The 23,327-nt window shown below is 42.5% G+C and overlaps 1 protein-coding gene across 4 annotated transcripts in view; it reads right to left on the bottom strand.

Annotated features, from left to right (window-relative positions):
• The window catches only part of Smg6 (SMG6 nonsense mediated mRNA decay factor), a 249,559-nt gene that overhangs the window by 168,463 nt on the left and 57,769 nt on the right, over window positions 1–23,327 (bottom strand). For all 4 annotated transcript variants that reach the window (XM_028866719.2, XM_037201489.1, XM_028866720.2 and 1 more), the window contains 2 exons: window positions 17,181–17,242; window positions 7,883–8,028 (listed from right to left, as the gene is read on the bottom strand). In XM_028866719.2, coding sequence (XP_028722552.1) covers window positions 7,883–8,028; window positions 17,181–17,242 — 208 coding nt within the window. The remainder of the gene's footprint in view (window positions 1–7,882; window positions 8,029–17,180; window positions 17,243–23,327) is intronic.

Here is a 23,327-nt window from a genome sequence, read left to right as displayed (position 1 = left end):
CCAGGCCAGCCAGGATAATACGGTGAGATCCTGTCTCAAAAAAACAAAATGAAAGATATCAAATGTTGGCAGAGATGTGGAGAATGGGGAACCTAAGGAACACACTCTTAGTGGGAGTGGAAACTGGTGCAGCCATTATGGAAATCAGCATTGCAGTTCCTCTAAAAACTAGAAATAGATCTACCATATAACCCAGGTACAGCACTCCTGGGCATATACCCAAAGGACTTTTTTTTCCTACTACAGAGACATATTCTCATCCATATTCATCACTGCTTTATTCATAATAGTTAGGACATGAACATAACTTAGATGCTCATCAGCTGATGAACTGATAATGAAAATGAGGTATCTAGATACAATGCTATTTTATTCAGCTGTAAAGAAAAATAAAATTACAAAGCTTCTTGGTAAATTAATGGAGCTTTGAAACATATACTCAGTGAGGAAACCCAGACCCAGAAAGACAAATGTTGCATGTTCTCACTTACATATGTATGGATCTTAGCTTTCCATCTTTAGATTTGTGTGTTTAATTTGGAAGTACCTGTAGAATCCAGGAAACTAGAAAAGAACCACTGATGGAGAAGAAAAAAAGATCTTAAAGGAGGAAGGACAGTAGAACACTGGTGCTACGAAGGGGAAAGGAGGAATAATAGAATAATGGGGAGAGCTTTAAGTTGGGGGAGGGATGAAGAGTAGGGTGAAGGGCAGGACTGGGGAGGGATAACTAACACTAAGAATATCTGAAAAAAGCACATGGAAACACACACACATTCATACTGATTTATTTATTCATTCTCTCATCTCTCTCTCTAAATCAAATAGAACAGTTGAATTGGAGTTACCCTATATAGCAGATTATGCTCATTCCAGAAGCCACAAGTTGCCACATGCAAAGCCCAGTGTCAGGTGTGGGGTACTTCCCCTTGAGTTGGTCAGAGGTGTCCTGGAGACCCCCAAAATAATTCAGGCTATTGCCATTGCTCGTTTGCCCACCAGAACTGAAGCGGTGAGGCCCTGTTGCTAAAGACACTACACATACTGGCCACAGGACATGGAGAAATAAAGTTGGTTCTGACTAGAAACCGCCCTTCCTGCTGGCTAGCTTTTAGGGTACTGGAAGGTGTTATACAGTCTGCTTGGGGGGTGGGGGGATCATCAACAGTTTTAACCAGCCATAACCTTGTGAACTACAATAAGAGTCATGGCAAGATTGGTGCAATAGTAGCAAATGATATGGGGGTAACAATCAATTTCTGATTGGACCGAAGGCCCATTCCACAGGAGGAAAAGACATGCCTGATACTGTAAATCTGGCCAACAACCCATAGCTGGGGAAATCCCAGGCCTGGGGGGGTGTGAATGCACTATTGTTTCTCAGCTAAATGAATGTAATATTCAAGTGCCCTCTATAAATTCCTATGCATATTCCCAGATACATATATTAGTTCAGATCTCACACCTCATTAGAGAAATTTCTTTGTGCACTGGAGGGTAACACAGAAACCTACGACTGCTCAAAGTGCAGAGAATATGTGTCAGTGGAGTGTTCAGTTACAAATAGAACATCTCCATCATATTTCCTACCAAAGCTCAGGAACCATCAAGGAGGAGGTGGGGAGGGGGAAGATTTGAATAAGAGATCAGAGAGACCATAGCAAAACAGTACCTTCTGGACTTTACAGCACTCTGCACTCATGAACAGCAGCTCTAAGTGTCTGCACAAGGCCTATAAACAGTCAAGCCAGTCAACATTCTAACATGGAGGGAGAAGAGGTTGACAAGCCCCAACTCCTAATTATTGAGGAACTATGGACAGCTAACAGCCTCTGAAGAATAGAGACTCAACTTTCTTTAAGGGTGTGGTGCCTAGTAAGTTCACCATGGCCCATGCCCAGGAATATATGGGCAGCTTAGATTGGATAGGTTATTAGGAAAAAAAAAAAGGCTGGGCAGTGGTGGGGCACACCTTTGATCCCAGCACTCGGGAGGCAGAGGCAGGTGGATCTCTGTGAGTTCGAGGCCAGCCTGGTCTACAGAGCTAATTCCAGGATAGCCACAAAAAGGCCACACACAAAACCAAAAAAAAACCTGTCTCTAAAAACAAAGACACGAAGTTAGGGGAGTAAGAAGGTAGGAAGTAGAAGCAGGAAGAGTGGGAATGAATATAATCAAAATATATCATGTGACATATACAAAATATAGTATATGACATATAGTCCTTATGTAAACTATAAATTTAGACTTCATAATTAATTTTTTCCTCTTGAAATAGGCCTTTATGTATTTCTATCAAAAAAAATTTAGGTCTGTTGAAAAGTCTAATATTAAATCAAGCTTTAAATACAGATTTGGAACTAGAAATTCAGATCAATGACAGAGTGTTTACCTAGATGTGCTAGGCCCTGATTCTGAGTGCCAACACTGAAAATTAGTAAACAAATGGGGTGTGTGTGTATGGAAAAGGTGGCTGCAAATACTGCTGCAAATTTCCCCAACAGTATTTCTCCTTCAGTATATGTCTTTCCAGGAAGAGAAAAAGATGCCAGATCTTTTTCTTGAGAAGTAATAAAATGGTAACAAAAACTAAATACACCACTTATAATCACTGCCTAACAATAGGATATGGCACCTTTGCATGACACCAAACCAGCCATGAACACCAAACCACACTGTTATCGTCAGGTAAAGAAAGACCATTTCCTTAACAGATTTGATGCTAGAGTAAGCTGAATTTTACTGGCATGACTGCATTTTCTCATTTAACTTTTCATTACTGCTTTTCTTTCCTCAGCCTAAAGCAGTAGATTCATCCTAACAACAAGAAAAGGCACTGAAATTCAGAGCTGGAAAAATAGGTGAGTGCCTTGAAGTCAACTTCTTTGACTCTTGTCCTCTTTTCCAGGGAACTTTAGCAAAAGGCATGATCAGATTGCCAAGGAAAAGGAGTCTGCTGAGGAGCCTCATGACAAGAGGCACAGCTTACTGACGCAGCCTCCTCCAGCCTGCCTTAGCACACCTAACTCATTCTGACCTTGATATTCACACAGAATTTTGGCCATGCTAGCTTTCTCTCTTTAATTGACTCTAACGTGAAGAGTCCTGGACATGAAGGCCAGTAGTTCTATTACAGAAATCTACTTCTCCATGACTCTCACTGAGAAAGAGCCCAAGGACTTCTGGCAACAGGGAAACTGGAGGAGTAATGAGAGGGGCAGTTGACACAGCTCAACTCAAGTCTAACCCCTTATGAAAGGTGGATTTCCTCTGTACAACTGTTCTGTCAAGCAGAGGATTAGACACTTCATACATTCTACTTGAGTAAAAGACTTAGAAGTGGTTCAGTAGAGAGAACAACCTGCTCTTCCTAAAGTCTTAGGGACGCTGAAAGACAAATTCTGACTGTAAAAGGAACTTCTCAACCGGAGTCAACTCCCATATATAACTAATGGCATGAAGAAGTACATGCCTACAGGTTAAACTCTGCTAGTACCCAGGTAGGCAGTTATAGTTCTAAATCCCACAAGACATCCATATAGCACTTTCTCTAGCTCCTGCAATTCAGGAATATTAATAACATAAGGCATGCATATGCTGGGCATGATGATGCATACTTGTCATCCTACTATTGAGGTGAAGTAGGGTATTTCAAGTTTGAGACCAGCCTGGCTACAGAATGAGCTGCAGTCTCAAAAAAACAGAAGCCAAAACAAAAGCAAATATGAATGATCATGAAAAGAAAGCCAGTCTAGCTCTACCTCAATTCTAACTCCTAAATGTTTTCTCAGAGCAAGCAACATTAATAGCACACAAGAAGTGTCTCTTGGGTGCCCTCTTGCTGCTGCTACCAGGGCTTTTTTTGCAGGGCTGAAATGGAGACATACTCTATGAACTAGCAGAGAAGGAAAAAGAAAAGGCCAGGGCACAGAAAAGGGAAGTTATTCCAGTGGTGGCCAATGAGTAACATCCAGTGATTTATAGGAAATATAATCCAATAATACAGTAAAATAAAACAGTGTGCCTGAGATGGTTTTGATTCCAACAATTATAAAACATACTTTTGAAAAGGGTGGGGGCAATGAGGAGAAGTCCAGATTGGAGCAAATTGGGCACAGATGGGGGATGCAAAGGTTTCCATGATGCCCTACCACAAATGTTGCTTCAGTTACTCTTCTTCAAGAAACTAGTTTTATTTCCTTAAATTACAATTTTTTTTTTGAAGAAAATTAAAGTTCTTGGAGTACTTGTGGTTTAGTTCAACTGTTCACCCTCTAGCCTCTTATCAGCCACTAGTGAAGTGAATACCGAGACACACAAGACGGCCCTTTCTCCTTTCAGGCTCAGAATGCCTTGGACATTGTGACATCACTGTAGGAACCACCTATTTAGACACCAACTTTGGACACTGGCCAGATGAAAAATACAACTTTCCTAGGTCCATGGCCTTCCTCATTCATGCATTCAACAAATACCCGTGTCTAAGAAATACCAGCCTCATGCCAGAACCCCTAAATATCCCTGTCCTGACCTCAAATGTATATGTCTCCAACCATTGCACCAAGAGTCTTAAGATTCTTTTTTTTTTTTTGGCTTTTCGAGACAGGGTGTCTCTGTGTAGCTTTGCACCTTTCCTGGGACTCACTTGGTAGTCCAGGCTGGCCTTGAACTCACAGAGATCCACCTGGCTCTGCCTCCCGAGTGCTGGGATTAAAGGCATGCGCCACCACCGCCTGGTGAGTCTTAAGATTCTAAGCTGTCTATATCCCACGGAGGTAGCACAGGGCCCATGACAGAGGAAGTTAGTCTCCCCACATTCTAATGTAGAAAAGGGAAAGGACACCATTCTCTCTGCCACAGTTTTGCCCTCTACTTTAGTGTCTGCTACCACATCCACAGCTTTTAAATATTCCATGTCTACAATGAAAGCGTATTTAAAAAGTAAACATAATAAAGTGTTAGCAGCAAATCATTTCCACCCCTGGCCTACTGATGTAAAAAGAAGGTAGTTATCACAGGGGGAGCACTGGACACAAAAATGATCCATGATGGCATTGTAGCACTAGAGGCCATCAGCAAAGGACATACTTTTTAAGGAAGACCATCTCTATTGCTTTCCAAATCATAATCCTGACCCCACATCTATGGAGATGGCTCTGGCACAGACCGAAAGGATCTAACTGCTTGGGGGCTCCAAGATCACCTCTGCTTCAAGCTGGAATTCTCTTCTCCACAGAGCCCAGGAACTGACATATGCAAACAACCCACCCAGAAGGACACATCCAAGAGGGAAAGAAAAATGATGGTCCAGATGTTCTGTAATTTGCAATGACTGCCAAATCGCCATGGACCCAGAGCACCTGGGAGGCCAGGCTGCGTCAGGCCTTGCTTCCTGGTTTCAGACAGCCAGGGACCTGTGGCTGGGTGGTGACTGTGACAGCCTGCAGGCTGGCCGGGAGAGAACCAGTTAGAAGGGCACCAGCTGAGAGGACTTGGGGGCTGAACACACAGAGCTTGATTTATCACTTCCTTACTCATAAAAATGTGATTCAAAGTGCTGCTGATTAGTGAAGGATTTAAATCGTTACCCTCTCCCCAACCCCCTTCTCTTTCCACCCCCGGCACAGATGCTGCTACTCAGCCACAACACCCCCTTCTTGCCACTGTCCGTGCAAGCACAGCACAGGGGCCCAGAGATGATGACTCATGTGCTGGGAAATGGAAAAGTGCATCTTCCCACCAACCAGCCCTGCTGAGTGCTCTCTTCACCCCTCTCCCAATGGCAGCCCACACAGTGGGGTCTGGAGAGCCGCCTCAGCTGCACACCGGGTACTTGGCAGCACGTCCGCAGAGCTCTGTGTCCCAGTTGAGTGTTATATCCTGTGGCCTGGGCTGTTTTTCCCTGAACCACCCTTGGAGCCTGTGACCACCTCAGCTTAGGCTCCTCTTGCCTCATGGAGTTGAGAGCCAGGCCAAGTGCAGTCCAGGGAGCAGGGCCATTGGCCTTTCCTTGTCATTCCTGGCTAGAGGATCTACCTCACGACCAACTACAGAAAAGCCCTACAAAAACATCTGGGCCACAAATACTGAACGCTCCTCCTCTATCCTCACCTTGCTTTCAACCATATTTTCTTAGTCTTTACTTAACAACAGCTTCAAGAAAAAGACTCACTGGTGGTCTACGGTAAGTCCAGGGAATTGCTTTCCACACAGAACCAACAGCAGAAGCTGTTGAAAACAAGCTCTACATTCACACCTACAGAGACCACAGGTCATTTGTTGCTCAACTGTGTGCCCCAGCTCTCCTGCTCAGAGTGCACTGGGTGGGTTGGTTAGGAGAGCAGAAAATGAAGAGAGGAACAACTGGAGGCCCTAGTCCTGGAGCCCAGTGAGCAGACAGAGTGTCACTCTGTGGCTCTGGTTGGCCAGGAACTTGACAAGTAGACCAAAATTAAAGGTGGGTGCCGCCACACCCTGAGCGCTTCCTTCTTGGTTGCAAAATCTGCCTCCCTTTAAGACTGCACAGGTTCACCAGGCAGCACTGCCAACTATTTCCTTCTTAGAAACCAATGTTTGCCCCTAAGACTCCAGCCCTGCAGCCCCACTGAAGCAGCCACTTCAGGATAATTGGCTAGGTTGAGAAAGGCTCCTGGACCTCTGTATCTTGCCCACCGCTGAAAATTCTGGATGCTGTTATCAGTCAGCTTGATGGGAAAACGTCTTCCAGGATTCAGATGTGATTGAAAGCCCAAGCAGACTAGCTAAGGAGCTCCTCAAAACCTAGGAGAATCCCTGTCTTTAGGGAAAGTGTGGCACACTCACTCATAAGGGAAGTGTCCCACCAGCAGCAAGATGAGCATAAATCCCAATACAAACAAGAAGGGAATCAGATGGACTGCAGGGTGAGAGAAAAAAATCTCTGAAAAAAGGCACAACTAAGGAGCCAGTGGCACTGTCTAGAAACACTAGATCTGCTTTATGACATAGTCTCCATGGGGCAATTCCTACTTCCTGGCATTGCAGATAAGAATCTGACCAAACATTCTCTGTTGATGCTCTGGAATGACTCCCTGGCAACATGTTGTAAAGAAACACAAAATAATGTCACTCATACTACATATTTCTATCAAGTCAAACCACATCAACCTTACCTAAGTAAGGTAGAGGGAGGGGAAGGAATCTTAGAAACATCTTTCAAATGTGACATACTCATCAGAACATTTTAAAACCCTACCAATCTGCCCTTCCCTCCTCCTCTCCCCACCCCATACCAAAAAAAAGTGTTCAGAAAAACACTTCAGAATGCATACCAGTACACTAGCCAAATTCTGGGGCTGATGGGTTTTGTGCTTCCAGATTTGAGTCACCAAAGCTCATCAATTCTCTGTTCTTACTCTCTGGCAGGGTCCCATAAGGGATATCCCATAGGGAACTAGACTTTTCCATATTGAACAAACAGGGTACATGAGTCCAGAAACAGCAATTCCCATTCCCTGCCAAGCACACGGTCTCCGGAATGAAACATTTCAGCAATGCCTCTCCCTTGGGAGAGGAGCTGGGTCTGCAGCTTCTAAGAGGCCTTGCTGCTGCCATTAGCATGGCCAGATGTGCAACAGCATCTCTAGATTTTTAAATTAAACTTTATACTCATAAATCTCTCCTTTTATCCCACCCAAGCACTAGAGTCTTACAGAATTCAGAGACTAAAGATCCAAGAAGGAATAGTGGGGAGGTGTAGGTGTGTGTGTGTGTGTGTGTGTGTGTGTGTGTGTGTGTCTGTCTGGCTATGTCTGTGTATTTGGGGGCAAGAGTAGTGATAAGGCAGCATAGGAAAGATACTAAATTCAACTCTGTCTAGATGGAGAAACTGGATTTTCCTTACCTTTCAATTGGGAGTTATGTACAGCAAACATGTTGATGGTCATAAGCTGTAGCATACGGGTACTTCCAATAGGAGATGGGCTATGTTGCAGCAACACTTGGAACTCCTTAAGGACCTTCTCAGCCACTGCAGGGAATGTCTCCATCCTACAGATATAGGGAGCCCATTATTGAGTCATATCCTTAAAAGCACTTGGAAAAATGACTCCCCCTTCCCCAAGCAGAGAACTAATACCTAGGAAGTTTCTTTGCTACTCCTAAAAAACCTTCCTGGTAGCCTATATTTTTTAACAAATTGAAGAAAAAAGAAAACAAAGTGTTCAAAGTTTAGAGATGAAAACAACTTAATTAGTGGATAAAAGGCTATAACACTTTGGCATGCTATTCCTTAACCCACAATATTAAATGGATTAAAACTGACATAGAGTTTCTCTTTGAAACAGGTTTCTAAATAATGAACTAATTTCTTTTAAGCTCTAACACCTACATCTTCCCTAAAAGTCTCAGATATGAAAACTGTACTCTATAAAAGGAGTCTCATCGAGTAAAAAGTTTTTTGTTTGTTTGGTTTGTTTTTTCGAGACAGGGTTTCTCTGTGTAGCCCTGGCTGTCATGGGACCTCTGTAGACCAGGCTGTCCTCGAACTCACAAAGATCCACCTGCCTCTGCCTCCCCAGTGCTGGGGTTAAAGGTGTATGCCACTACTGCCCAGACATGTAAAAGATTCTTTACTGAAATAACTACTTTAGAAATAACACATGGTGGCTCATGCCTATAAACCCAGCACTTGAGTGGCCGAGGCAGGAGAATCTCAAGTTCAAAGACAGTCTAGAATATACAGCAAGAGCTTGTCTAAAATTTTTAAAAAAAAAAAAAAAGAAGAAGAAAGGAAGGAAGGAAAGGAAAGGACTTAGACATTGCTCCGCCTTCGTAGGTGCTATCATACTCACTGCCCACTCATTGGTCCCAAACTTCCCCCTGAAGAACCCCAAACCCAGGGCCCCCAATGGGCTATTTTCCAACCTTCCCTGTGCTGCTATCCTCCCTCTCACAAGCCCTCTGCTCATCAGGGTCTGTATGTTTTCAGGCCAGTGGAAATACAATGCCCTGGCCAACTGCCACTCCCAATACAGGAAGAGCCTGTAATGTAGGGAGGCAGAAATCCAGCCAGTGACCTAGGGCTCCTAAGGAGAGGTCATTCAAAATACTGCTTGCCAAATGTGGCCACTGGATCCTAAACAGTGGTGCATGCCTGGAGCTCCTTTGGCAACAGGAGTAAACCACAGCTGAAATCCTCTGAAATAAAAAGCAAACTCAAACTTGGTGCTAGAGAGAGAAACCAGGCACACAGGCCTTAGGGCTATGCTGCACAATTCGTGGTCAGCAAAGTATCTTTTACTACCCCCCCACCCCACCATCAAATTGCTTGTGGTGCACTGAGGGGTGCAGTGGGGAACAGTGCTAGTCTGGATTAATAAATAGCTTCTGGAAAGCCAAGGCAGGCAATCCTTCTCAAATCCTGGAGAAAGGTGGCGTGAGTTTCACCCCAACCTCAGTCTTTATCGTTGAACAGCATCCTCCCCAGATAAGAAAACCCCAGAGCTTTATGGAATTTTGGCGCTCTTTATACCTTGTTTTTGGATGGCAACTCATACTGCTGACCTTCTGGTGCCCAGAAGTCATGCCACAGCTCCGGGTCAATCACAGTTTACATTCCAGTTTGCCTCTGCTCAACTGTCCTCATTTTCACTGGCACAAAACATGCCATGCATTGGCTTCCTGCACCACCCCCATGCCATTTTAAGTGCCTGCTCCAAATCAAAACAAAGCAAAGCAAAACAAAACAAAAAAATCTTCCCTCTAAAAAACTTCAGAGCTGCTAAAACTCTTGATAGACTAGGAATGGCAGGGAGTGATGTTTGTGGCTGGACTGGATCCATTTTTCCCCATGGGCTCTAACAAAGGTTTCATTTTAAATCCTGACACTGTGCAGCACTCTCTCTGGATGGAAGTGGGGAGGGGGCTAGTACTTCTCATTACAAGAAGAGCAGAGTTCACTCTGCAAGAAAAGCTGCCACGCTGGGCAAGTTTCAAGGCCATGTGTCTCCGTGTTGAAAGGCAGGAGAGAGCCAGCACAAAATGACAGGACAGAAGTGTCACGTGGGACATGTGTCTGAGGAAGCCTCTTCCCTGGGGTAGAAACTGAAACAGATCCATTAACACTCCATGGGTCAGACTAAAGTCTGAAATGAGTACAGGTCAAATGTTCACATTCTTTTTTTTCCAGAAACTTAAAAAAACAAAACAAAAAACTCCACCTCCCTTTGATTAGTACATCCTAACTGAAAGAATCAATGGGTAAGAATGTAAATTAGCCTCATACATCAAATATAAGAGAACATGGCCCTTTCAGAACTCAGGAGGCAGAGGCAGGCGGATCTCTGTGAGTTCAAGGCTAGCCTAGTCTATAAGGTGCGTTCCAGGACAACTAGAGCTACAAAGAAAAACCCTGTCCCAAAATACACACAGAGAGAGACAGAGAGACAGAGAGACTGACAGAGAGACAGAGACAGACAGACAGACAGACAGACAGTCACACACACACACACACACACACACACACACACACACACACACAAAGAGAAAAACTGAAAACTTATTGGGAGTGGTAGTGTTACTCAGACAAAAATCAGTGTTAAGCAAAAAAACAAGGAAAGAAGGTGACAGTTAAAAGTCCCCTTTCCAGGGGCAGGGAAGATCTCTATGAGTTCGAGGCCATCTTAGTCTACACAGTGAGTTCCAGAACAGCCAGGACTGTAATAGAGAACTCTTGTCTCAAACAAACAAACAAGAACCAAAAGGTCACCTTTCCAGGATTCAATAATGAGACTTCTGTTTCCTAGATTTTATTTATTTATTTATTTAATTTTTGAGACAGGGTTTCTCTGTGTAGTTTTGCACCTTTCCTAAAACTAGCTATGTAGACCAGGCTGGCCTCAAACTCTTAGAGATCCGCCTGCCTCTACCTCCCAAGTGCTGGGATTAAAGGCGTGCGCTGCTGCTGCTGCTGTTGCTGCTGCTGCTGCTGTTGCTGCTGCTGCTGCTGCTGCTGCTGCTGCTGCTGCTGCCGCCGCCGCCGCCGCTGCCACCACCACCACCACCACCACCACCACCACCTGGCTATTTCCCAGATTTTTAACCAAAATTCTTTTTGATTTTGGTTTCAAACTGAAAGTAGTTTCATGTCATTTTCTGACATGAATAATGGTACATAATTAATATATTTTTAAGTGCATGTATTTGTAAAACACATGCAAAACCCAAAGCTGTATGGGGTAGTACATGTCTCTAATGTTAGCACTGAGAAGGCTGAGGCAGGAGGTTAGCTGAGTTTGAGGCTAGACTGAGCTATTACATAGTGAGATCCTGTCTAAAAACAAAAGAAACAAAAATGAGGGATCCCACAAAATTTTGTTTTTACAAATACATACATAAGTATCAAAAAGGCCTTAAAGTACATATAACCCAATGCCAGAGTTCCCTCTTTGGAGAATACAGTGTGGAGATGGGGGTGAGTTGGGGCAGACTTGAGAGAAATCTTTACCTTAGCTATAGTTTTGTGTTTTCTAGGAGTTTTTGATGGTACTTACGAAATAATCATAAAATTTAAGACAAGAAGAAAGAACATGAACAACAACAATAAAGGAGGAAGAGGAGGAACAGAGAAACTGTCAGAAGCACCTAAAACACCCAGACACCTGGGGGCCAGGTGGGCGGCATTTAGCCCCTGGGAACTTGATAAGCTGGGGCTGGAGAGCTGCTGTGAGTTCAAGACCTGCCTGGGCTAGCTAGAGTTCAAGAACTACTGGACTACAGTGTGAGACAAAATAAAACAGACAGACAGACAGCATCTCCAGCAGCACTGCCTGTAGAGCTGCTGATGATGATTCTGTAATCATGGGAAGGAAACTTCGACACAGATCCAGTGATAACTGTAAAACAGTTTAATATGGTTCCGTTCATACACACACAAAAACAGTGACTACAAAATATACACTGAACATTAGTTATTCAGTTATCACTGGCTATTAAGAATACGAGTAACTTAGATGAGTGTAGTGGCCTTTAATCCCAGCACTCAGGAGGCAGAGGCTAGCAGATCTCTGAGTTCCAGGCCAGCCTGGTCTACATATAGTGAGTTCCAGGACAGCCTGGTCTACACAGTGAGTTCCAGGACATCCTGGTCTACACAGTGAGTTCCAGGACAGCCTGGTCTATAGAGAGAGTTCCAGGACAGCCTGGCCTACACAGTGACAGAAAAACAAACAACACACAATATGAGTAACTTTCTATTTTTTTCTTTTTGCTAAGTTTTCTAAATATTTTATAATCAACAATGTATAATACAAAAAAAAGTTTCTCTATTATGAATACTTCTGAGTTTGGTATTTAAATACATTTAGTAATTTTACAAATAAAATCAAAATACTTTATTTTTAAAGAATTCAAAATCTAAAATAAATACATGGGTTTTTAAATTCCAAGACCTTGGTGCAAATAAAATGACCAGCCAAGCAAGCACAAACTAAAGTGGTAACTTTAACTGAGGCAATAATAGGAAACAAAAATTTCCAGTGGTCCCCATTCAAGAGTCTCCTCTACAGGTCGCCAGCTTCTGACCTCCCTCAGTTGAAGCCAAGTGCAGGGCTGCTCTGCTCCTTACTAGAAAAGCATCTATCTATCAGAAGCTTCCAGGCAACCCTGACTGATTCCTCTTCCAGAGTCCAAGAGGACTCAGTTCCTGTTCTTTCAAACCTAGGAAGACAGATAATCTTCAGAGCATGCACTTCACTGACTTAGGTGGCTAACCTGGGATCTCCTTGTCTCACTTGGATGGCAGTTTCAAAAGACCAATGTTTCAGACAACACTGGGACCCAGACTCAAGAATGCCTCAGACAGTGACTAACAGGGCAGGCCCAACCCCTCAGACGCTGAGGACATAGCTGGGCTAGACAACATTCTCTACAGAAAAGAATCAGGCTTCCTAACTTGATTCTCAACTTCTTAATTCTCTAAAGACTTTTTTTTTTTTTTTTTTTTACTTAAATTATGTCACAGGGTTGAGATGAGAGAAAACATCATATTGCTATAGAATAAAGGGATTAGAATGACTCTCAGCAATAATCTATTTAAACCACTGCTAGGAGACTGAAGTGCACAAAAATCTTCTGACTTGTTTACTCTGGAGGCCTAACTACCCATTGTTTTTACAAAAAAAAAATTCTTGGTGTTTAATCTCAGTGAAACCAGGTGATGTCAACAGTAAGCAGACCTGACTTGCACACAGTAGGCATTCAAGTATATACTATACAGATACAACATAAACCCCAGGCATAGAGAAGACCTAAACCAAAGGACTAGTGTCAGGGCTTTTCTAGAAAGAGAGTTGCAGCATATGCCTTCAGCTGGTCTCCATTACAATCTCCGCAGTCTTAACTTGTTTTCAGCGCCTCCCACATTTCGCTTCTTCTTGTTAATTAGGCATTGGTCCATGATGTTATATGTAGCTTGCACTTGCTGCATTTCTAGGCTTACAGAGTTCTACTTATGTTTTTCACTCTTTAAAAGATTTTTTAAATTTGTGTGTGTGCGTGTGTGCGTCCACAGAGATGTAAGTTAAAGTTACATGGGAACTGGGACTGAACCCAGGTTCTCTACACTCAATAAGCCATCTCTCCAGCCTCTATTCTTTTTTCTTCCTTTTTAACAATAGGAATGTTACTGCTGTTTCTGTCTTGCTGAATTAATGTTGAGCTCAATTTCCTCTTATCTCAAGAACAGTATGAGAAGAATATTCATGCAGGGACTGAAGTATGCCTAGAATTGATAGACATTTTCTTCATTGAAAAGGAGCATGTTTCACCTTTTATAAAAATAAAATTGGTGTTGGGCGGTGGTGGCACACGCCTTTAATCCCAGCACAGGGGGAGGGGGCGGGGATTGGCAGAGGCAAGCGGATTTCTGTGAGTTCGAGGCCAGCCTGGGCTACAGAGTAAGTTCCAGGAAAAGGCTCCAAAGCTACACAGAGAAACCCTGTCTCAGAAAAAAAGAAAAAAAAAAAAAAAAAAAAGAAAGAAAAAAAAGAAAGAAAGAAAAAGAAAAAAAACAATAAACAAACAAACAAATAAAATTGGCTCAATTATCTCTTGCGCCCCACCCACAGGGTTTCTCTGTGTATCCCTGGCTGTCCTAGAACTTGCTCTGTAGACCAGGCTGGCCTCAAACTCACAAAGATCCACCTGCTTTGGTCTCCCAAGTGCTGGGATTAAAGGTGTGTGCCGCCCGCCACCACCCAGCTTCTTTTTTAAAAATTGTGTGTGTGTGTGTGTGTGTGTGTGTGTTGGTGCACATGGGCCCCAATGCACGTATGGAAGGCAGAGGATAAATTGCAGGAGTCAGCTCTCTCCCCACCATGTGGGTCCACAGGACAGAACTCAGTCATCAGTCTCGTAGCAAGCAGATTTACCCTCCGAAGCATCTCACCAGCCCTAGATTAACCAACTTTTTGACAACAGATTTTACTCTCAAAAACAGAAGAGGGGATGGGGATTTAGCTCAGTGGTAGAGCGCTTGCCTAGCAAGCGCAAGGCCCTGGGTTCGGTCCTCAGCTAAAAAAAAAAAAAAAAAAAAAAAAAAAAAAAAAACCAGAAGAGATCCTGGAAATTAATCTAGGCCAGAGTAAACCACCTGAGACAAAGGATATAATCTATTCCTTTTTAAAACCCTCCAGGGAAGGAAATTCCCAAACATACTCCTTCTATGAAATTCTTCCTTCTTTTTTGTTTTTGAGATAGTCTCATATGCATGCCAGGCTGGCTAAAACTTGCTGCCTCCACCTCTTGAGTGGTAAAATTACAGGTGTGTGCCACCACATGCAGTTTTTATCAGTGCTGGAATTGAACTCAGGCCGTACTGAATGCTAGGAAGTAAACAAACCAACTGAGTTACCACCTTAGCCCTCATTGTCCAGCTGTTTAATCCTTATTGTGGCTCTTTACTAAACTTGCTCCAAAATATCTGTGCTTAAATATGGTAATTTTAAAAGAGGGAATAAAATATAATTAACATTTAATTTGATAAAAACTTATCCTAAATATTCTTACCATACATTCTGAAGTAAGATTTAAATAAGCTTTCCAGTTCTAAGTTTCCAGTGAACAAGAAGCAATCTAAAACTGTAGTTCTCCACAAGGGGCATTATGGCTCCCAACAAACATTTGCCTGGAGATATTTTTAATCACAACTTGGGATTGGAGTATGTGAGTATCATATAGTAAAAAGATGCTACAACACACAGACTCCCAAGGCTCTAAATGTTAATAGCACTGAAGCTCATGAACCTTGACACAGACAGTGTGGTCCAGGAAAACCTAAAGAACAAATCTAAGAGGGAAAAGGGAGAGCCAGATGTAGCTGTGTATCCTGTAATCCCAGCATTTAGGAAGCGGCTGCAGAAAGATCAGAAGTTCAATACCTGGGCTACAGGACACTCTGGTGGCAAGAAATTAAGGAAGGGAGGGAGGGAAGGAGAGAGGGAGGAAAAGAGAGAAGGGAAAAAGGAAAAAGAGGTGAGTGAAAGGTAGTAAGAGAAAAACATGGCAAGAACTATACAAGATAAAGAAGTAAGAGAACCATCCACTGTTAGTACTTCCTGCTATCCTGTTCTTTCCCTAGGTACATCGACCATGGCAGCTACCATCGTAACTGCAGCTCTGGCACTCACTGGTGAGCAGCTTGGCTCTACTGTAACCTACTGGAATACCACATACTTTTCTCTGGTCTTTCCCAATCCATCTATTTCTTACAATCCTTCGTTTCTTCATTCCCACAATTGTTAACCAATCACTCAGGATACAGCTGAGCTAGACAAAGCTTCTGCCACTGGAGCACATGCTGATAGTGCCAGGGAGAAGTTAGAAGCAACTAACACATGTAGCTAATTTTTCCCAAGTAAATTTATTTCTAGTAGTAGAGAGTCTTTATCTTTTGAAATTTTTCCAATTTTCCCAAGTCATTTCAAAATCTAAAATATCCTTGAAATGACCATAACTGTCACTCTTGCCCAAGATGATGCCAGATGAGTACATGTGAAACATACTGCTACTCACAATCCACAGGACGGTGGTTTTTCAAGCAGGACAAAGCCTTTCAGCATCTCAAGAGTAAATACAAAGTATGTGGGAACTGAAATGACTCCTATTTTCCCAAACCTATAGCACTACAGATAAACAAACTTACTTAAAAGTTCATGGCGAAAAGTAAAAGGGAAATAGGAGATTTGCAATATGCAGCCAATCACCTGAAAGGGCAGCTCACAGTAAAACTTCTAATTCAGAAAAGATTAAAACCCACCAGGAATCCTAGTCTGCTGGTACACTTGGGAATTCCAGCACTTCAGAAGCTGAGGCAGGAAGGTCACCAAATTCTAAGTCAGCCTAGGCTACACAGGAAGACCCTGTCTCAAAAAAAACCAAAACCAATCAAACAAAAATCAAGCAGCAGACCTGTGAAGGGCCGCTACGTCTTCTCTTCAATGTCCTTTACCCAGGGAGGTCCTACACAGAGACACTTAGCACACATCTCCTTTGACAAGAAGGCACCATCAAGCTTTTGGATAATGAGTTTTACTTTGTCAGGAAAAACTTCTGATGCACCAGAGGAACACTCAAAATTCTTCCCAGGGATTTAAGGGGGAAGTACTAAGCTTCTGCACACACTGCCTTCCCTGGGACTTCCCATGAACAGGTAAATCCATGGAGGATTTGGGATTTACTGAGATCAGCAATGTGGCTCAGGGGACGGGGCACACAGAAAGGGGGATGGGTCAGAACACAGAGAAAGGCAACAGTTACTCTTGCTTTTGAGGAGAAATACAGAGATAGTTTTCCCCAAGGAAGACCCTGGCAGCTGCCCCCAGGGATGCAGCATGACTGACTCAGGCTCACTGGGGGCTAACCGGAAGACAGCAGCGACAGAAACCCAAGGGGACTAGGAGATGGGGCTGGGAAACTGTCCTAAAGAGAGTTTTAGGAAAGAAAGAGAAAAGAGAGACAAAGATAGAGAGTGATATCTCTCAAACTTCATGAGCACAGTAGGAAAAAGAGAGAAGGGAAGGTGGAGGCCTCTGAGAATTCACACCCTGTGCCCTCAGTTACAAACACAGGCTAGTTGCTAACAATATTAAATTCCAAAATGACTTGTAATGTAGGGAAATAAAATAAACATCCTGCACACTTACCCAATCCGGGTAAACAGCTTCCCATGGGCATGGAGAAAACTGAGGATGAACCTTTTGTTCAGCTGCATGGGAAAAAGGGAGAGGAGAAAACAATTAAACTTTCCCCAGTTTCCTGTTACTGAATACAGTCCCCAGTGACACAATAACCTGGCCAGGGTCTAAAGGGGTGGGCACTGGGGATGGGAACCAAATGGACATGCCCAAACTCTCACACAGACCCAGGGCACATGCCCAACAGCTGCAGTTCAGCTGAGCCAAGGTAACAGAAGGCTCGGTGAGTGGACAGCACCCTCTGCTGGCAGTGGCACCCCTGTGCAGAAATGGAAAGCGACTCTGAACTGAGCAGATTACAGAGGGAGATGCCTCCTTTCTGTGGAATCCAGAAACCACTACTAGATCCATAATAACAGAAACAAAATTCTGACAGGAATAGAGTAAGTGATTTTAGAGAAACTCCTGATCCTACTTCTGAGCTATTTTTCTAGCTATATAGGAAATCAGGTCTTTGACAACTAAGGTTAAGGTATTCACCATTAAGGTGGCACATCAAATACTAGCTTTTGATACTAGAGTTCTGGTCTGGTTCTGGAGCTGAAGATTAAAGTCTACGGAGACCAGGCATAAAGAAGGCTGATGGTGACAGAAGGAACCTCTGGCACTTACTCTCCAGTCCCAACAAATGCTCTAATGAAGAACCAAGTTGGAAAGTGGAATATGGGTTTTTATGTAAAATTTTCTGGCTTTTAAATATTAGCTACAAAAAAAAAAAATTATCTGAACACTAGGTAAGTCCCAAGCCAGCCACATGTAGCATATGAGCCACCAGTTTGCAATCTTGACTCAAAGATTCTAGAAAATCTAACTCAGTCAAAACAGATCATTCCTTTGGGCAAAATAAAGAAAGTAGAGACAATGTAAACAACCCCACTATCTTCCCTGATCTCCTAGAAATAATATCCTATAGTCTGCCAGGGTTGAGACTGTTGACTTCTGTTGAGAGTAGTGGGGCACATCTCTAATCCCAGGACTGAAGCAGACGCAGGCAGATCTCTGTGAGTTCAAGGTCAGCCTCATCCACAGAGTGAGTTCTAGGGCAGCCAGGGCTACATAGTAAGACCCTGCTCAAAACTTATAAAAAAAAAAATTAAGAATGTTGATTACAAGTGGGAAATTAGTGGGTCAGCAAGATGGCTAACAGGTAAAGGTGCTTACCACCAAGCCTGGCAACCTGAGTTCAATCCCCAGGACCCACATGGTAGAAGAAGAGAACCAACCAATGCCCACAAGTTATTCTCTGATCTCCAGATATACAATCGAGTCCACACACATAGATGCACTAAATAAATAGATAAATAAATGTAAAAATAAAAAGGTGACTACTAAAAAAGGAACAAATCCAATAGCCCTGGATAGTATACCTCCAAAGAATAAAAACTTCTGGGTCATCACCCTGCAGAAGAGAACACCAATAAAATTATGGAATACAGAAATAGGGCTTCAACATCAAACTTGGTGAATAAGCTTCCATTTTTATTTTTGCCGTAAGTGAATTACCCTGAAGAGCTATTAAAGAGCGAAATAATGATGTGTGTGGTTTAAAAGCTATGTCAAGCTATGTCAAGGCCAGTGACAGTGGGAAAGATTTTACCAAAATTAGTAGCAAAACCTTGAACAGAGTACAGTTCTCAAGATCTTGTAGGAGAGAAGGATGGTGCAAACAGAGACTGCCTTCCCACCAAACAGACTTGAATTTAATTCTTCCCAGACCATTTATTTATCTGCTGTGAGGTATCTTAGGCAATTGATCCAAATTCCCTAAATTCCTTCCCCTTCCCTTCAGATCCAGTCTTGCTATATGGCCTAGACTGGCCTTGAATTTGCAATTTCCCTGCCTCCACCTCCTCAATGCTGGAATTCTAGGTAAGCACCACACCCACCCATCCTGTTCCTTAGAACTTTTCTATAGGTATGAAATCATTCAAACAGAAGGATAAAGATACATACATGCACTCTATTCCTATTTAGCTTAGTTACTTCTCACAGCTATCAATCACAAAATCCTCTATAAGTTGCTTATATTTACATGTAAAGGTTATTTTAGTAGGAAAAGAATTATTAGTAGTTCACTAATCCAAGCCTGAAGTTATCCCTTGAGCCCTAAGGTAAGCCCAACATATAAGCTGCTTTAAAAGAGGAGAGTTAGAATTTGAATCCAGGTCTTCAGACTCTAAGTACAATTTTCCTTCTCTTAACCTCAGGAAAACACTTGTGAACTGATTCAATAGGGAGTGAATGAGAACAACTGAAAAGCAATACAATTCTGCTTTTTTAATTTTTTTACTGAATGGATAGGAAACAGTGAACCGGAAAGCTCCCGGAATCAAGTGAAACCCCCAAGTGATTTTGGAACATCCTGCATTACCCATACTTCCTAAAGGGACTTCCTTTAGATAGACAAGTCTACCTAATCACTTGAATCTATATTTACTACTATTATTCATATTTTGTTGTTGTTTTTCCCCCTGAGACAAGGTTTCTCTGTGTAATTCCTGGCTGTCCTGGAACTCCCTCTGTAGACCCGGCTGGCCTCAAATAAATAAAGGTCTTACTGGCATAATTTTTCAACTAAAGGAAATAAAGGTAATTTTAGAGAACTTTTTTGTTCTTTTGTTTGTTTGTGTTTGTTTTTGAGACAGAATCTCACTATGCAGCAGTCCTGGAAGTCACGGGGCTCGACCTGCCTCTGCCTCTGCCTGGAGTCCTGGAATTAAAGGTGTATACCACCATGCTAGCTTTTTTTTTTTTTTAAGAGAACTTTAATTTGAAAGTACATATATACTTTCTCCTGACCTTGAGAACTACCGTTTTATTTTCAGTCTAAAGTATCTGTTACCCTAACTTTTGTTCCACTTTGTTATCACCAAAACCACTTTAGTTAGGAAAGGAAGTAAAAATGTGGGTGTATCATAGAGGTAAAGAAAGCATGCTACCCAGAGCCAGCAGATTTGTTACACATTGATCAAAATAGGTCTTAAGAAACAGTCACAAGTGACTGACACAATATGAAGTCAGCTAGTACTGAAGCAGGATCTTTGGAGAACTCTAAAAACAAAAAAAAACCACAGATCAAACCCAGGGCCTTGCACACAGGAGGCAAATGGTCTACTACTGACTGTACTGGTCCTTAGTCTTCTGAGAAAGGGTCTCATTAGGTAGGTAGTTCAGACTAGCCCCCAACTTTTAATTTTCTCTGCAAGGACAAGATTATGGATGACCCTGAAGAACTCATAACTGAAACCAACTTTTTCTGAGTCAGGAAAACTTCAGTGTGAGCTTTTCTCTCCAACACATTACAACAGCCTGACTTCTATTTCTGCAACTTGTTTTTATTTTTTATGTGTGCATGTCTGTGCAAGTATGTGCAGGTACCCTAGGAGGTCAACTAGAGTTACAGGCATTTGTGAGTTCCCTGACACGGGTTCTAGGAACTCAAACCCTCTGGAAGAGAGTCAAGCACTCTGGAACTCACTACAGACTACTCAGCTGTCTCTACAGCCTCTCTCCCCGGGTCCCCTTTTTTGAGGCAGGGTCTGTAGACCTGACTGACCTGGAACTTGCTCTATAGAACAGGCTGGCCTTGAACTCAGAGATCCACCTGTCTCTGCCTCCCAAGTGCTGGGATTAATGGCTTCCTAAATGCTGAGATTAAAGGAGTGTACCACCATGCCCAACTTTCTGCAACTTATTTTAATATACAACTAAGCAGAGAGAAATGTGAAGTTATCTGCCTCTAAGTCATTCTTATACATCTGCCTACTATTCACCAGAAACTAAAATTGTCCCTAGAGATATTGTGAACTCCTAAGCTTACCCCAAACAGATACTAATGACAGTAGGTTCATGGGTAGGTCTCCAGAATGAAGTCTGTCTGCCATCAACTGGGATTCTGAGTTAAAAAACAACATTTTTAATTGCTCCTCAGCTGTACTTTGTTGTACTGTACAGCTACACTGTCACCCCTCCACACACACATACACACACTATAAAATGAAGTTTCCACTAGTGACATTACCTAGATCATAAATAAAAAGATTAAAATGCAAATAAAAGGATTCTAAAACCAGGTAAGCATGATGTTACACACCTGTTGTCCTTGCCCTGCATGAGTAGAAGCAGAAAGATCATGAGTTTAAGGTTATCTTTGGCTACATAGCAAATAGGAGGCCAGCTGGCTACATGAAACCCCAAGTTAAATAAAGTAACAAAGAAATACAGTAACCAAGAAAACTAAGTTGAACTAGTACTTTAAAAATGGTCTCCTTAGCTGAGAGTAGTAGCTCATGCCTTTAATCCCTATACTTGGGATGGAAAGGCAAGTGGATCAATTCGATTTTGAGGCCAGCCTGTATCTACATACTGAATTCCAGGACAGCAAAGACTATACAGTGAGAGCCTGTCTCAAAAATAAAACAGAACCACACAAAACAAAACAAAAACCACAGAACTGTCTCCTTGGCATAAAGTGTTAATCCCGGAACCACTGAGTCTTTGAACCATCATCAAAAAATTATCCTCAGCTACATGGTAAGTTTAAAGCTAGCCTAGGTTACATAAGACTGTCTCAAAAAACAACCAAACAAGGCCGGGCGGTGGTGGCGCACACCTTTAATCCCAGCACTCGGGAGGCAGAGCCAGGTGGATCTCTGTGAGTTCGAGGCCAGCCTGGTCTCCAAAGTGAGCTCCAGGAAAGGCGCAACGCTACACAGAGAAACCCTGTCTCAAAAACAAAAAACAAAACAAAACACACACACACACACAAAAAAAAAAAAACCAACCAAAAAAAAAAAAAATGGGCCAAGTAAGGTAATTTCTACCTGTAATCCCAGTACTTCCAGGCTAAGGAAGGAGGGTCATTGTCATGGATTAGATGCCAGTCTTCGCTAATGAGTCGAAGCCAGCCTGGGCTATAGTATGAAACCTTGTCTCAAAAAACAATAAAAAAATATTTTTTCTTGGGAAGTAAATGTTTAATACAAACCATAGAGAATATTCCTTAAAACTGTAACTAAGTACTTTGTTATCCCTGGAGTGAGAAAGAATATCTGCTTGGTGGCAGCAATTCAATGTCATACAAGGGAGATTCTAAAATGCACCTATTTCAATTCCACAGAATTGTAAAGAAAATCATTTTGAGGACAATAAGAATATTTAGAATTCAAAGGTGTATTTTTTTAATGTTTTTTTCAGAGGAGCATAAATTATCACTTTCTTGTTTTGAACCTATTTTCACAGGTATCAAATATTTTCAGTCATTCAACTTTTCAGTGATTGGAAAGAGGATACTATCCTTAGATATGAGACAACACTGGTAGAAACCAAATTTCAAGAGTACCCATAAGTAAAAAGTCCAGGGCTTTCAGAGCTGTCAATCAAAGGCCATTCATTCGCCTCTGTAAAGGTTGAGCTCACAGGAAGCAGAGGATGTGAGGGCATCTGCAATGCTATTTGTCTCCTTCAGACTTGTGCTTCTAGGGCAGCAAAATAAGAGGCTTACAAGCCAAGAGGATAAACAGGTAACAAACCACCTGCCAACACAGGTATGCTGTAAAACCTAAAACAAGGCCTACCAATTCTGAAGTTGGCAGGAGGCACTAGGATTATCTTGCTTGCTTAGACAGGGAATGTCTTAGAAAAGGAGAGATCTAAGGAAGTCATAAAGAGAGAAAGAGAGCCCTGGCACACAAAATGTTCTCAGCAGTATGACAATCATTAGTAAAAAAAAAATAGAAGTTAGCCGGGCGGTGGTGGCGGCGCACGCCTTTAATCCCAGCACTCGGGAGGCAGAGCCAGGCGGATCTCTGTGAGTTCGAGGCCAGCCTGGACTACCAAGTGAGTTCCAGGAAAAGGCGCAAAGCTACACAGAGAAACCCTGTCTCGAAAAACCAAAAAAAAAAAAAAAAAAAAAAAATAGAAGTTATTTAGTAGTAGTATCAGAATTCTTTTTTTCCTTTAAAGACAGGGTCTCACTATGTAGCCCTCCCTGGCTGGCCTGGATGGAACCCAGAGCTATGCATACTCTTGCCTTCTAAGTGCTGAAATTAAAGGCTTGCCCTACCACAACCAGCCTATTTTCAGGATTCTTTCTAG

This window comes from Peromyscus leucopus, chromosome 8b, assembly GCF_004664715.2.
Source record: "Peromyscus leucopus breed LL Stock chromosome 8b, UCI_PerLeu_2.1, whole genome shotgun sequence".
In the NCBI taxonomy this organism is placed as follows: Eukaryota; Metazoa; Chordata; class Mammalia; order Rodentia; family Cricetidae; genus Peromyscus; species Peromyscus leucopus.
The sequence above is the reverse complement of the archived record's forward strand: the minus strand, read 5'-3'. Positions and strand labels throughout refer to the sequence as shown.